Source organism: Elephas maximus, chromosome 16 (genome assembly GCF_024166365.1).
Source record: "Elephas maximus indicus isolate mEleMax1 chromosome 16, mEleMax1 primary haplotype, whole genome shotgun sequence".
NCBI lineage: Eukaryota > Metazoa > Chordata > Mammalia > Proboscidea > Elephantidae > Elephas > Elephas maximus.
This window is the reverse complement of record NC_064834.1, coordinates 77228391-77240824: the sequence shown is the minus strand read 5'-3', so window position 1 is coordinate 77240824 and position 12434 is coordinate 77228391. Positions and strand designations below refer to the sequence as shown.

The window sequence follows — 12434 nt, the reverse complement described above, 5'->3', positions numbered from 1 at the left end:
ACGTCCAAGCTTGAATGCGCTTTTAATGATTTTTAGCAAGAAACATGTGGGTGTCAGATTTCTCATTTACAAAACAGGAAAAAAATTTATTATATCAAATGAGATAGTCGCAAAGGGTTACATAAAAATAAGGTGTTAACATTATTGGCTCTATTTTTAATTAGCTGTGAAGTAAGTGGAAATTCAAAAGAATTTACAGGATTTAAGTAAGAGCATGCTGGCCTTCCATTTACCCAGCACTTCTCAGGAACTGGGTACTTTATATATTAATACACCAGCTCACCTGACCACTATGAAGCTAACCAAATGTGTGGTGACCCCTGTTTTAAAGACGAGGTTCTCACACTTGTCCAAGGGCCCCAGAGAACAGAGGAAGGAGAAGGGTCTGAACTAGGGTGTCCCAGGCTCCACAGCCCACACTCCTTCCTTTACCTGTCCCCAGAAGAAAGGCCTGGTGATCCACTTCCAAAAAATCGGCCATTGGAAACCCCATGGAGCATAGTTCTACTCCAACACACGTGGGGTCACCATGAGCTGCAGTCGACTCAACGACAACAGGAACTGGTTAAAGTTTCTCAAATTTATTTATAAATTCAGTGGCATCCCAGTTAAAATTTAAGCATAATTTTTTACAAAAAGAAACTTAACAGGTGGATTTGAAGCTTATATGGAAGAAGAAATGCACAAGGATAGCCAGGGACGAAGTATCCAATGAGCAAGGTACTCAATAAGCGAGGTACCCAATAAGCAAGGTTCCCAATAAGCACGGGCTTACGTGTGCTTATTTACTAATTTACTAATTTGTAGTGCACAATTTCACATGAGTTTCACCACATCTTTGAAACTGTGCACTACAGATTAGTAAGTAAACACAATTAAGCCTGTGTGTACCTTGCTTACTGGTTAATCTGCCATTGGGAAGAGTCAAGATAATTCTGCAACAGAAAAGTAATGGGGACGTACTGGCTGTAAGAGCTGGGTATAAAGGTGTAGCATGTAAAACCACAATGGTAATGATACAGAAAACAGACTTTATACACACATACATTTGTCATTATGGTAATGACAGCATTCTAAATCACCGAGGAAAGAAGAGCTTATTCAGGAAACAATGCGGAAAAAGTGAAGTTAGGCCCTTACCCCAACACTAACTACAGAAATTCCAGATGGATGAACCATGTGAAAGTTAAAAACGCACAAGCAAACAAAAACTATGAAAGTATCAGCAGACACTAAACCAAAAAATAACAAACCTCTTGCCGTTGAGTTGACTCCAACCTACGGCAACTGCTCATGTGTCAGAGTAGAACTGTGCCCCAAAGGGTTTTCAATGGTTGATTTTTCCAGAAAGTAGATCACCAGGTTTTTTCTCTGAGGTGCCTTTGGGTGGACTCTTACTGCTAACCTTTTGGTTAGCAGGAAGTACTTAGCCATTTGCGTTACCCAGGGACTAGATACTAATACCCTAATGAATTGTTATGTCTGTAATTTTGCTAATGAGCCAAGAAAAGATTTGCCAAGCAAAACATACAACTGAATAGCCATAAAAGAAATGACTGATAGAAAACCTGAGTATTTCCATATTATAAGGCTACACCCATGCTCATACTCTATCAAGAGTTCCAACTTATAAAGAAGATAAATAGCCTGATAGAAAAATGAGCAAAGGAAATGATCAGACAATTCGTAGCAGAAGCCCACAGGGCCATTAAGTATTCTCAGCCTAACTGATAATCAAGAAATGCCAGTGAAAACAAACAGCAACTGTTTTAATGATGAATAATACTGGGACTGGAGAAGGTTCTAGAAAATGGCAGATCTCAAAGAAGGTTGGTGGGATTGCAAACGGCTAAAGCATTTTAGGAGGGCAATTTATTAATGTCTGTCCAACTTAAAATTTCATACCATTTGTCCTGGTGTTTATACTTACAGGAATCTGCTCTGCACCAGTGCGTGCACTGAGAGGCCTGTGCGTAAACTGCTCAGAGCAGCACTGTTTGTAATGCAGGCAGGCCCTGGCTTATGAACATCCGTCTTACATATAGCCCGTAGTTACGAACCAACCCCATAAAGCCTATTACGTTAGAAATCCGAGGTACATACAGTGGTTTGTAATAGCAAACGGGCGCTACTTTGTGACGTGCATCAAAACATTATTATTATTATTACTGTGTTATTATGTTAAAAATGTTTTAGCATGCCTGGAAGTGCTTCTTTAATGTTTTTATGCATAGAAACGTACACCATATGCTATATACTAAGACGAACATTTGACTAACTGACGTTAGATATGAACCGTATCTAACTGTTCCGACTCACATATAAACTTGATTTAAAGACAGATTTAGGAACAAACTTGTTGGTAATCCGGGCGTAACCCGGGGACTGACTGCACTGAAAGACAGGCATCAGCTTAGAGGGTACCAGCAGAGGGTAGCTGAGTGTATGCTGGTGCACTTATACTGTGGAACATGACGGAAACATACAACACACAGGGCATGCTCTAATTCCTGCTAAAGTCCAAAAGAAAAGATGCATATGTCAATATGAACACAGAGAGAAGAGCCCAGAGCACATACAACTGGTTAAAAGCTATCTCTCCATGCAAGGAATCAGAGTCGCGAACAAGATGGGGGGGTGTGTTGTGTGTTCATGTTTTACTCAAGGTACTGACTTACACTGCATGATTATTTCACAATGACATGATAGCTATGTATTATGACATACGGAAAAAAACATTAAGCAGACAGAATGATAAAAAATAAAACTGTAAAAAAATATAAAAAATACTTCTACCCAAAAAACACTTCTAGATACAGTGAAACCTGTGAGAGCTGGAACTCGACGGGACTGAATTGTTTTTCTGGGTCTCACTCAAGTTTTCCGCCTTTGACAGGGTGCAGTCAGCACTTTTCTATAGCTCTCTATTTAGTGGAAAATACTTGAGTTTTCCTTCTCTGGAAGGTTTCTGTCTTACACAGGTTCGGGCTTTCATAGGTTTTACTGTGACAGAGAAGAACTGTCCCAAAGGGTTTCCAAGGAGTGGCTGGTGGATTTGAACTGCCAACATTTCGGTTAGCGGCTAAACAGTGAACCACTGCACCACCAGGGCTCCTTACTGTATATAGTGTCTGATATATTATTACATATTTATATTCTATAATGCAGCCCTGGTGGTGCAGTGGTTAAGAGCCGGGCTGCTAACCAAAAGGTCGGCAGTTCAGATCTACCAGCTGCTCCTCGGAAACCCTATGGGGCAGCTCTACTCTGTTCTATAGGGTGGCTATGAGTCAGAATCGACTTGATAGCACCTTTTATATATATATATATGTATATATACATATATAAATATATACGTATATATCAAAATGCCAATAAAATAGAAACTTAAAATAAAAAATTATAAAAGAACTTGATCTAATAATGTAAGCATTATATTAGCCCTAAATTTTCTGGAGGCAATACAGAAGGAAAAGTAAACAGGTGTCTGATTTTTACTGTCTGGTAAAACATTTTTCAGCTGGATCACGCACTGGGTGTACAGAAGTTCTCGGTTCCTTCTCAGTGAGGGAAGCTCTAATCCAGCTTAGGAACCTGACCTGCCATGTGCATGGATGCCTTGTTAACTGCAAACTATAGTACATTCAGCTAAGTAACCATAATGACAAATAAAGTCATGATCTGCAGAAACACACCTGGAGTACAATGGAACCATCACCTACCAATGCCAGATGCTTCGTAAGAAATCATGCCAGGCCAACAGAGATTCCCTGATGGAGCAAGAGAACAGTGGGACGCAGACCTCAAATTCTAGTAAAAAGGACAGACTTAATGGTCTGACTGAGACCGGAAGGACCCCAGAGGCCATGGCCCCCGGACTCTCTGTTAGTCCAAAACTAAAACCATTCCCAAAGCCAACTCTTCAGACAAAGGGTAGACTTGACTGTAAGACATAAATGATACTGGTGAGGAGTGTGCTTCTTAGCTCAAGTAGACAGATGAGACTAAGTGGGCAGCTCCTGTCTGGAGGCGAGATGAGAAGGCAGAGGCGGACAGAAGCTGGCTGAATGGACATGGGAAATACAGGGTGGAGAGGAGGGGTATGCTGTCACATTGTAGGGAGGGCAACTAGGGTCACACAACAATGTTTATATAAGTTTTTGTGTGAGAAGCTGACTTGAATTGTAAACTTTCACTTAAAGCACAATTAAAAAAAAATCGCTTCAGGCAACATCAGTCCTTCTGTCTCTGTCTCTCTCTCACACACACACATACACACACACACACACACGGGCACGCACACGAGAAACAACTCTTAAACCGGCAGACAGGCTCCTGGCATCCTGGGGGCACGTGGTGGAGTCTTTGGCCTGGCAGCAGCCACTGCAGGGTGCACAAAGCCAGGAGAGAATATATCAGGGAAAACCGTGTTCAAAGGGAAGCTAGGCTCATGATGCAAACCCATATCTCCTTCTCTGCTGCTCCCTCCAATATCAGGACGGTCCCCCCCAATGCTAGGACATTAGGAAGGCAGCCATACATGCTGCGCCTGGGTGGTCTCCCTGCTCAGAGAAGCCCCATTAGCCAGTCTGATTCAGTTGTTCCTCTCTGAAACAACTCCCACCCCTCGCTGGTTAAGGAGAACAAATACCCTGAAGATGTAATACTCACTCCTTGGGTTCCCATAGTACACCTTGTAAATTCCATTTCCACACCTCTGATGGGAGATCAATTAAAATGTGAGGCGAAGACCTAGACAGTATTGGTTCAGACCAGCAATTCGTCTTAACACGATTTCTCAACAAGGGCCATGTCTGCCTCTTCTCTTACCTGTAGCTCAAAGTTGGCTTGATCCAGAAATTTTTTGTTCAGCATATCTGCATACTGACTAATTGCCCGCAGGAAGACTCTGAAAAATCAGGAGAAAATGACATAATTACACACTTAGGCTCTGGCACCTTTGTTGCTTTGGCATTTCAATTAGATACAATCCGGGACCGTCTGGAAAGTGAACGCTCTAAGTCAGGTGAAAAGCGGCCAAGTTTTGCCAGAGTAAAGCCTGGAGAATTCTATGCAGATGTTCTCCAATTTAATCAAGGAAATTAGCGCTGGCAGAATAAAAGAAAAGGACCAAAATAACAGCCTTTGAAGGTAACATATGAGAAGTATCACAAAAAAATCTAATTAAAAAAAAAAGGTGCAAATTAAATCCTTTTATTGAGTTGCCATGTCTCTACGTTATACTATTAAATTGGACTTGGCTTAGAGGCCTTTTTTTAAACGAAGCAGTTGAAAGCTTACTTACACACCAGCCATCAGGTCTGGGATAGCTCAGTACACTATTAACTGTGCTTAGAAGGATGGGGGACTTCAGTCCCATTAGCCCAGTGTTCCAAATGCTAATTTGGGTCATTGTTTCCTTGTTTAAAGCGAAGGAGCTAGTGCTTGTGAAAGTGCCTTGACAAGAGTTTTAGCAGGAATGGTGGGTGATTCAACGCTGACGCGAAATTTTAAGCACCCTGAGCAAAACCTCATATTCTTCAACACCTCGGCCTTTATTTTTCCATGATAAAATCTGTGATTCGGGCTGTCCCAAATGCCTCCCGTGCGCGAAGTCTTTCATAGGCTTGTTTGTTCACCAGATTTGTTTTATTGCCCTTGTAAGTGTTTACAGTAACAAAGCTCAGTCCAGATCCTTCTTTGTCAGTGACCCTTCTCCCTCTGCACCAGGGCAGTGTGCAAGAAGGAGGTGCATGAGGCCACAGACGATAAACCCAATTACATCCCTCCAGTCTGAAAGCAGGAAGCAGCCAGAGCGTAAAAGGAATCTAGGTAACTTACTGTAACTGGTGCTCTCTGACAAAGTTTCCTCTTTAGCTCCGCATACCTGGGGTGCTACCCATGCTTTGGCCATCCCAGAGCTGCTAAATGCCCGTTAGCCTGGAAGAGCGAGGAACTGACCACCTGGCCCCGGAGATGCCTATCACCATCCACCCCCACCTCTACCCACCCATCACCCACTGCCACTGCAGATTCTCTCATCTCATACTCGCATCGAGTACAACTCTAAGAAAGGTGAATGGCAGACATCATTTCATTACAAGACCTCTCTGCTGGATCTTGAACCAAGACAGGTGCTACAAGCAGCCTGGGATGGAGTCTGCTAAACCAATCAGTGAGAAAACTGTGGATGGAGCTGTGTAAATTCTGCCCAGGGTCTGTGTTCTAAGTGACCTGAGTGGCTATGAATGGAGCAACACAGGGATCCTCCCCTTGGCCGTTCGCCAAGAACACAGCCTGGGCCAGCAGTTGCCATCAGCCACAGGGCTGCCACATCTTGCAAAAAAAAAAAAAAAAAGAAAGCAGGATGCCCAGTTGTACTAGGAACATAGCCCTTACTGCTGATTTTGTAACGTATTGGAAAAAGCTGAATGCAGAATATTTAGCACACCGTAACAACGTCCATCCACCACCCGTCTGTCAGTCTGTTTGTCTTGTGGTGGCTTGCATGTTGCTGTGATGCTGGAAGCTATGCCACCGGTATTTCAAATACCAGCAGGCTCACTCACAGTGGGCAGGTTTCCGCAGAGCTTCCAGACTAAGAGTAGGGAGAAAGGCATCACAATCTACTTCTGAAAATTAGCCAAGGGAAGCCCTATGGGTCACAACAGAATACTGTCCGACACAGTGCTGGCTGGAAGGCCCTCAAAATATCCAGTGGCAACGACAACGAACTCGAGCATACAACGATCCTGAAGATGGAGCAGGACCAGAAAACGCTTCATTTTGTTGTATGTGGGGTCGCCATGAGTCAGAGCTGATTTGACAGCAACTTATAACAACAAAGTTAACACAGGACCCAGGACAAAAGCAATAAATACAGTACATGCCCAGTATGTACAGGACACCTGGCAACGCTACCCGGCCTTCCAGTCTCGGGCCAGGGTCTCCCGTGTCACGTTCAGCCCTCAGTAGGACAGACGGCGCGGTTTAAGACACGATGGCCAACTTTGCCCAGCTAACCCTTAGCAGTTGTGTTCAGATAGCTTCTGGGGGCACGCATTGCATTAACCCTGGCAATCGCCACAGGTCCCCCAAGCTGGAACACCATTTCCTGGCGTGTTGCCCAATAACACTGGCCACCAACAAACAGCAGCTTTTTTCCTGCAGCTTTAGAACCTGGCTGTTCTCTAGCTGACCTGAAGGTCTTCATGAGCGTTGAGGAAGACAGTCTCTCCAGCCCTCCATGACGATAATGACCCACTGTCTGCAACACCCATTATTATTAGACAGTCATTATTTTGCCTCGAGATAGCACCTAAACCGCTGCAATATGCTACTTCTAACTAAGCTCTGGAACAATTTCAGCTAGTTAAATAAAGCTATTTCTCAAAATGACTTTTTTTCTAACACGCCATGCTGACATAGTATGACGGCTGAACAAAAACTTTTTAATGAACTGAAAACTGAGAAGGAGCAGTACTGAGAGACAGAGTCTATAATTTAGATTTCCTGTAAATTTTTTAAAAAGCCAGGACAGAAAACGAAACAGGGAGTGCAAGTTGCATGATGAAAAGTAAAGATCAGGTTCAAACCATAATCAAGGCCATAAACAAAGATCAGATGAAGCTCAAGTTCCATGCCTCAAGGACCCAGTTACTTCCCAAACCAGGATGCACATAAATTACATCCTATACTGGATGTAATCCACTGGATTACCCCCTGCATCCACTGGAAAATCAACTGATCATCTAACTAGGTAAAAAGACATAGAAGCAGAGCCTAACTTTTAGGTAAGAATGTCACTCATACGCATTATTCCTAATAAAGGTCAACAAAACCCACTGCCCTTAAGTTGACTCGGATGCATAGTGGCCCCACAGGGTTTCCAAGGCAGTAAATCTGTACAGAAGCAGACAGCTACATCTTTCTCCCGTGGAACCACTGGTGGTTTCAAACCACCAATCTTTTGATTCGTAGTTGATCACTTTAACCACTGTGCCACCAAAAACCTAACCCATTGTCATCAAGTCTATTCCAACTCATAGCAACCCTACAGGACAGAGCAGAACTGCCCCACAGGGTTTCCAAGGAGCGGCTGGTGGATTCCAACTGTGGACCTTTTGGCTAGCAGCCAAATGGTTAACCATTGCAGCGCCAGGGCTCTTTAATAAATGTCAAACTAGGGAAAATCAGAAAATCACATTATAAGCATAACAGATTGTTTGCATAGCAATCTGCTTCCAGTTGTGGAGGACTATGAAAAGGATCAAAAGCAAAGCCAAGCATCTGGACAGCCGGATGCTGAACTGGTCCAACGTGAGGTATTCCAGCTGGGCTCAGCACAGCTCAAGATCAAGTTCTTTTTGCCCGGAGGCAACCTGCAGGAGACAGGGGTGCCTGTTGCCTGCTTAGGCGTCCCTGATGACTCTGTCTGTGCTGGGCTCTGTGGGAGCTGGGCTTAGGGTCAAGGAAGCCCTCCAGGCTGTGCATAAACGGTGTTCATCAGTAGAGCTGTGCCCATGTCGGTTTTATTTACCCAGGGAGCCTTCAATGCCGAGGTAGTGTCTGGCACATCTCAGAAGTTATTTATATGCCCTAGCTATCTGTCACAGGAATGCACGTATGCGTGCATGCATGCGTGAACGAGCTGGCCAGGAAGATCAGGCTTTGACCAGAATCGGAAGGCTCAAGGGGGTCAGAGTATTCAGGAGCTCCTGGCTCTCCCTGGAGACTTTCCATTCCGTGTCTGTCATTTTCCTATCCTGGGGTTCAGCTTTTTTCAGGTTTTTCTTATCTGAATTTCTTTCTCCTTGGGCATTTGTCATTTATGGCTGGGCTGCTCCTTCATCCTTCTCGTCACTTCTGTAGCTTGGTCCTTGATGGGAGGATCCTTGTCTTTGTCAGCATCCTCCAGACCATCTGAAAGGACCCCTTGCCCACCACTCCTGATCTGACATGTGATATGGGGAGCCATTAGTTTATAATTGCACTGACAGATTATCTCAGAGCTAAGTCCTGTCCCTGGGACCTGTGCCAGTCACAAAGCAAAGCAATACAGAAACAAGCAAACAAGAACATCCTGAGTTTGCCGAGGTCCAGGAATAGAAGCCACCTAGATTGACCGCAGTGGACGGGGTAGGGCTGGCAGAGACGTTTTACAACATCCTATTACATTCTAGGTCACCCTATTGTGATACGAGGTTTTCTTTATTCTTATCATTCAACATTACTGTGCTTAAGCATCGGGGCGCAATGAACGCAGGTCACCGGTGCTTGTAGGTACTGTCCCTGCTCACGAGGAACACGGGAAGTTGCCGGCAGGGGGTAGGGAAGTGTGGGCGGTGGAGGGTGGAGAACCTCACAGACAGGTGCTGCTTGGACTCTGCCAAAAAACCGAGGGGCTTGGGGGAAAAAGGGCAACCACACCTGTGAACCAAGCAATCTGTGTCTTATTCCGAGCCAGGAGAATTCAGTAATTTCTAAAATCCAAAGTGAATGGTGTGAGGGTTAAATGCTTACAGTGCATGCCGTATCAGATGGTCAAAATGATTAAGAAAAAGGGTAAGCCGGCATTTAATAGAGTCCTTTTCAATCACCTTTAATCATGAAAGGATTTATTAATAATCTAAATTTTTACAAGATGAAACCAAACACAGATAAATGATACAGAGAGAACCAAAAGGCACATGATGGTATTCTAAATGAATTTTAAAAAGCCATAAGGTCTAGAAGCCTTGTCTCTAAGACAGTCACAGGATTTAAGAAAATGACTGCCAATTTTACTTCTAATGGCCCCAAGGAGAGACACTTACCTCACTCTTGCTGATAACCTATGCCTGTCTTCCATAGGAATGAACTGTTCTCTTGATCAATTCTTTCCCAACATACCCACTTTAATTCTGGGCCGGTGAAAGATGGAGACAGTTGATCCCTAAGCACACACAATTAAGAAAAATAACTAGGAAATTTTCCTGACTTCCTTCTCATCTCTCCAGGCTAGCCTCTCCAACATTTCACCGCGGTCAACTCCCATTGGAAACAAGACGTAATACAGTAATGCCCGCTGGTGTCCAACACAAGTTTAATTGTAGTCTGGACACACACACACACACACACACACACACACGCACATGTACACACACTTGCCCAATTACAGTTTTAATCCAATTGTATCCATTTATTTCAATGGATATTGGTAAGGTCGAGGGTCATCGAAAAAGAGGAAGACCCTCAACGAGACAGATTGACAAGGTGGCTGCAACAACGGGCTCAAACACAGCAACGATTGTGAGGATGGCACCGGACTGGGCAGAGTTTTGTTCTTTGTGCACAGGGTCGCTATAAATTGGAACCAACTCGATGGCCCCTAACCACACCACATCAGTAGATTCACATCCAATGTAAACATTTAGCTATGGACCCTCAGTAAGTTGCTTAAGCTTTTGAGGTCCTCATATTTTGATCTGACAAATGAAAGAAACTCTAAGCCCACTTGAATTTTGAATCTATTGTTCTTTTAAGCTTTCAGATTAAAGGTAAGAAAGAGATACTGCCACATGATACCAAGGCCTTTTAACAATATCATCTCCACGGGCACCTTACAAGATGTTGACCAATACTTGGTAAAAGGGGAAGACGTGCCCTATGAATTCTACCCATTTGCACATGTTTAGGGTGGTGCGAACAGTTAAGTGCTGGGCTACTAAGCAAAAATCAATTGGAATTCACCTGGGGTGCCTAGGAAGAAAGGCCTGGTGATCTGCTTCTAAAAGATCACAGACATTGAAAACCCTATAGAGCACAGTTCTACCCTGATGTGCACAGGTGTTGCCATGAGTGAAAACTGACTCAACTGTTTTTTGTTTTTCCCTGGGGAAGGGGGTTAAGAGATACATTAGGTGTGGCTGGGAGAGGCTCTGCCTGCCAGGAAGCACCCCAGGAGTACCAAACCTCTGGACCACAAGCAGTTTCTAGAGGAGTTACTGTGTTGACCTTTCCTTGTTGCCCAGGTCCCTGCTCTCTGTCCCTGTGCCAACAAGGGCCATGGCCCCCACCTGGGCTCCAGCTCCAGGCTGCCCGGAAAAGCTGCCTGTTGGCAAACCATGTGTACACAGCAATGAACATAGCTCCGTCCTAAATAATCCTGTGTTAACTGAGGAGAGGGACTCTGAGCAAGTAGAACGTAATCAGGAACCAAATTAACTATTACAACCTCCTGGCGCAATCACAGTCGCCCAAATGGCTTTATAATGACGGAGCCTTGGGCACGTCCAGCGTCTCCATCATCCAGTGCTTGCTGCCAATAAAGCTCGCAGATGACGGGCCTCATTACTCCAGACAGACCCACACTGAACTTCCAGTGGGATACAGAGCCCGTTTCTCAGGTTGTGACTCTGTGGGTTTTTTTTTTCCCCCTTCCTTAAACTTACTTTAGGAGCCCCAGTGACACAGTGGTTAAGCGCTCAGCTGCTAACCAAAAAGTCAGCGGTTTGAACCCACCAGCAGCTCCATGGGAAAAAGATGTGGCAGCCTGCTTCCTTAAAGATTAAACCAAAAGACCCACTGCCACCAAGTTGATTGCGACTTATATCAGACCCTATTGGACAGGGTAGAACTACCCATAGGATTTCTAAGGCTGTAAATCTTGAAAATACTTTAAGTTACGTAATCCCTGGTGGCATAGTGGTTAAGTGCTACGGCTGCTAACCAAAAGGTCGGCAGCTGAAATCCACCTGGTGCTTCTTGGAAACTCTATGGGGCAGATCTACTCTGTCCTATAGGGTCGCTATGAGTCGGAATTGACTCGATGGCAACGGGTTTTAACTAATTAGATTGCACAGTTCGATATGAGGGCATTTAAATGCCTCTGGCATTAAAACAAGAGTTGCCTTGGGGGAAAAACTGCACCTTCTAACAAAATGTTTTGCCCAAAGTGAGTGGAATAAAGGAAAGAAATGAAAAGTGACAGATGCCATCCTTGCAGAAGAATGGGCCAAGGGGCAGTAGCTGGACATTGGTCTTAAAATGATTTCACATAATCCTAGGATGCTGGGAAGGAGAGGACTCCAGGTGAAGTGCTCTGAGAGAAGCAGAGACTGTCACTTCAACTAAAGGGAAAGGAGAGCTAATGAGTGCTTTGTTCCAGCTGGTTGGTCCTCTACCATCTTCTCATGCTGGGGAGGGCAACTCTTTTTCATGGCAGTGACTAAACAGGGTCAGCCGCTTCCGACATAGGCACCTTGGCTGGAAGATGAAAAGCACGTGGGCAGAAAGAAGGTGTTTCTGAGACAGAGCCTTAGTGTAGGGGACAAGGGTGCAGAGGCTGGGCCTGGGCTGGGCCTGGCCTGAAGCTTTGAGATTTGGGAAATGGAAGGAAGACCCATGTCACTGGATTTTACTGAGAGTGAGGGTTGGCTAAAAGCTGGGATGGG

General features: G+C 44.5%; 1 protein-coding gene across 2 annotated transcripts in view; it reads right to left on the bottom strand.

Moving 5' to 3' along the window:
* Nucleotides 1–12434, bottom strand: part of DOCK1 (dedicator of cytokinesis 1) — a 540104-nt gene that overhangs the window by 111621 nt on the left and 416049 nt on the right. For both annotated transcript variants that reach the window (XM_049855211.1, XM_049855210.1), the window contains exon 30: nt 4831–4909. In XM_049855211.1, coding sequence (XP_049711168.1) covers nt 4831–4909 — 79 coding nt within the window. The remainder of the gene's footprint in view (nt 1–4830; nt 4910–12434) is intronic.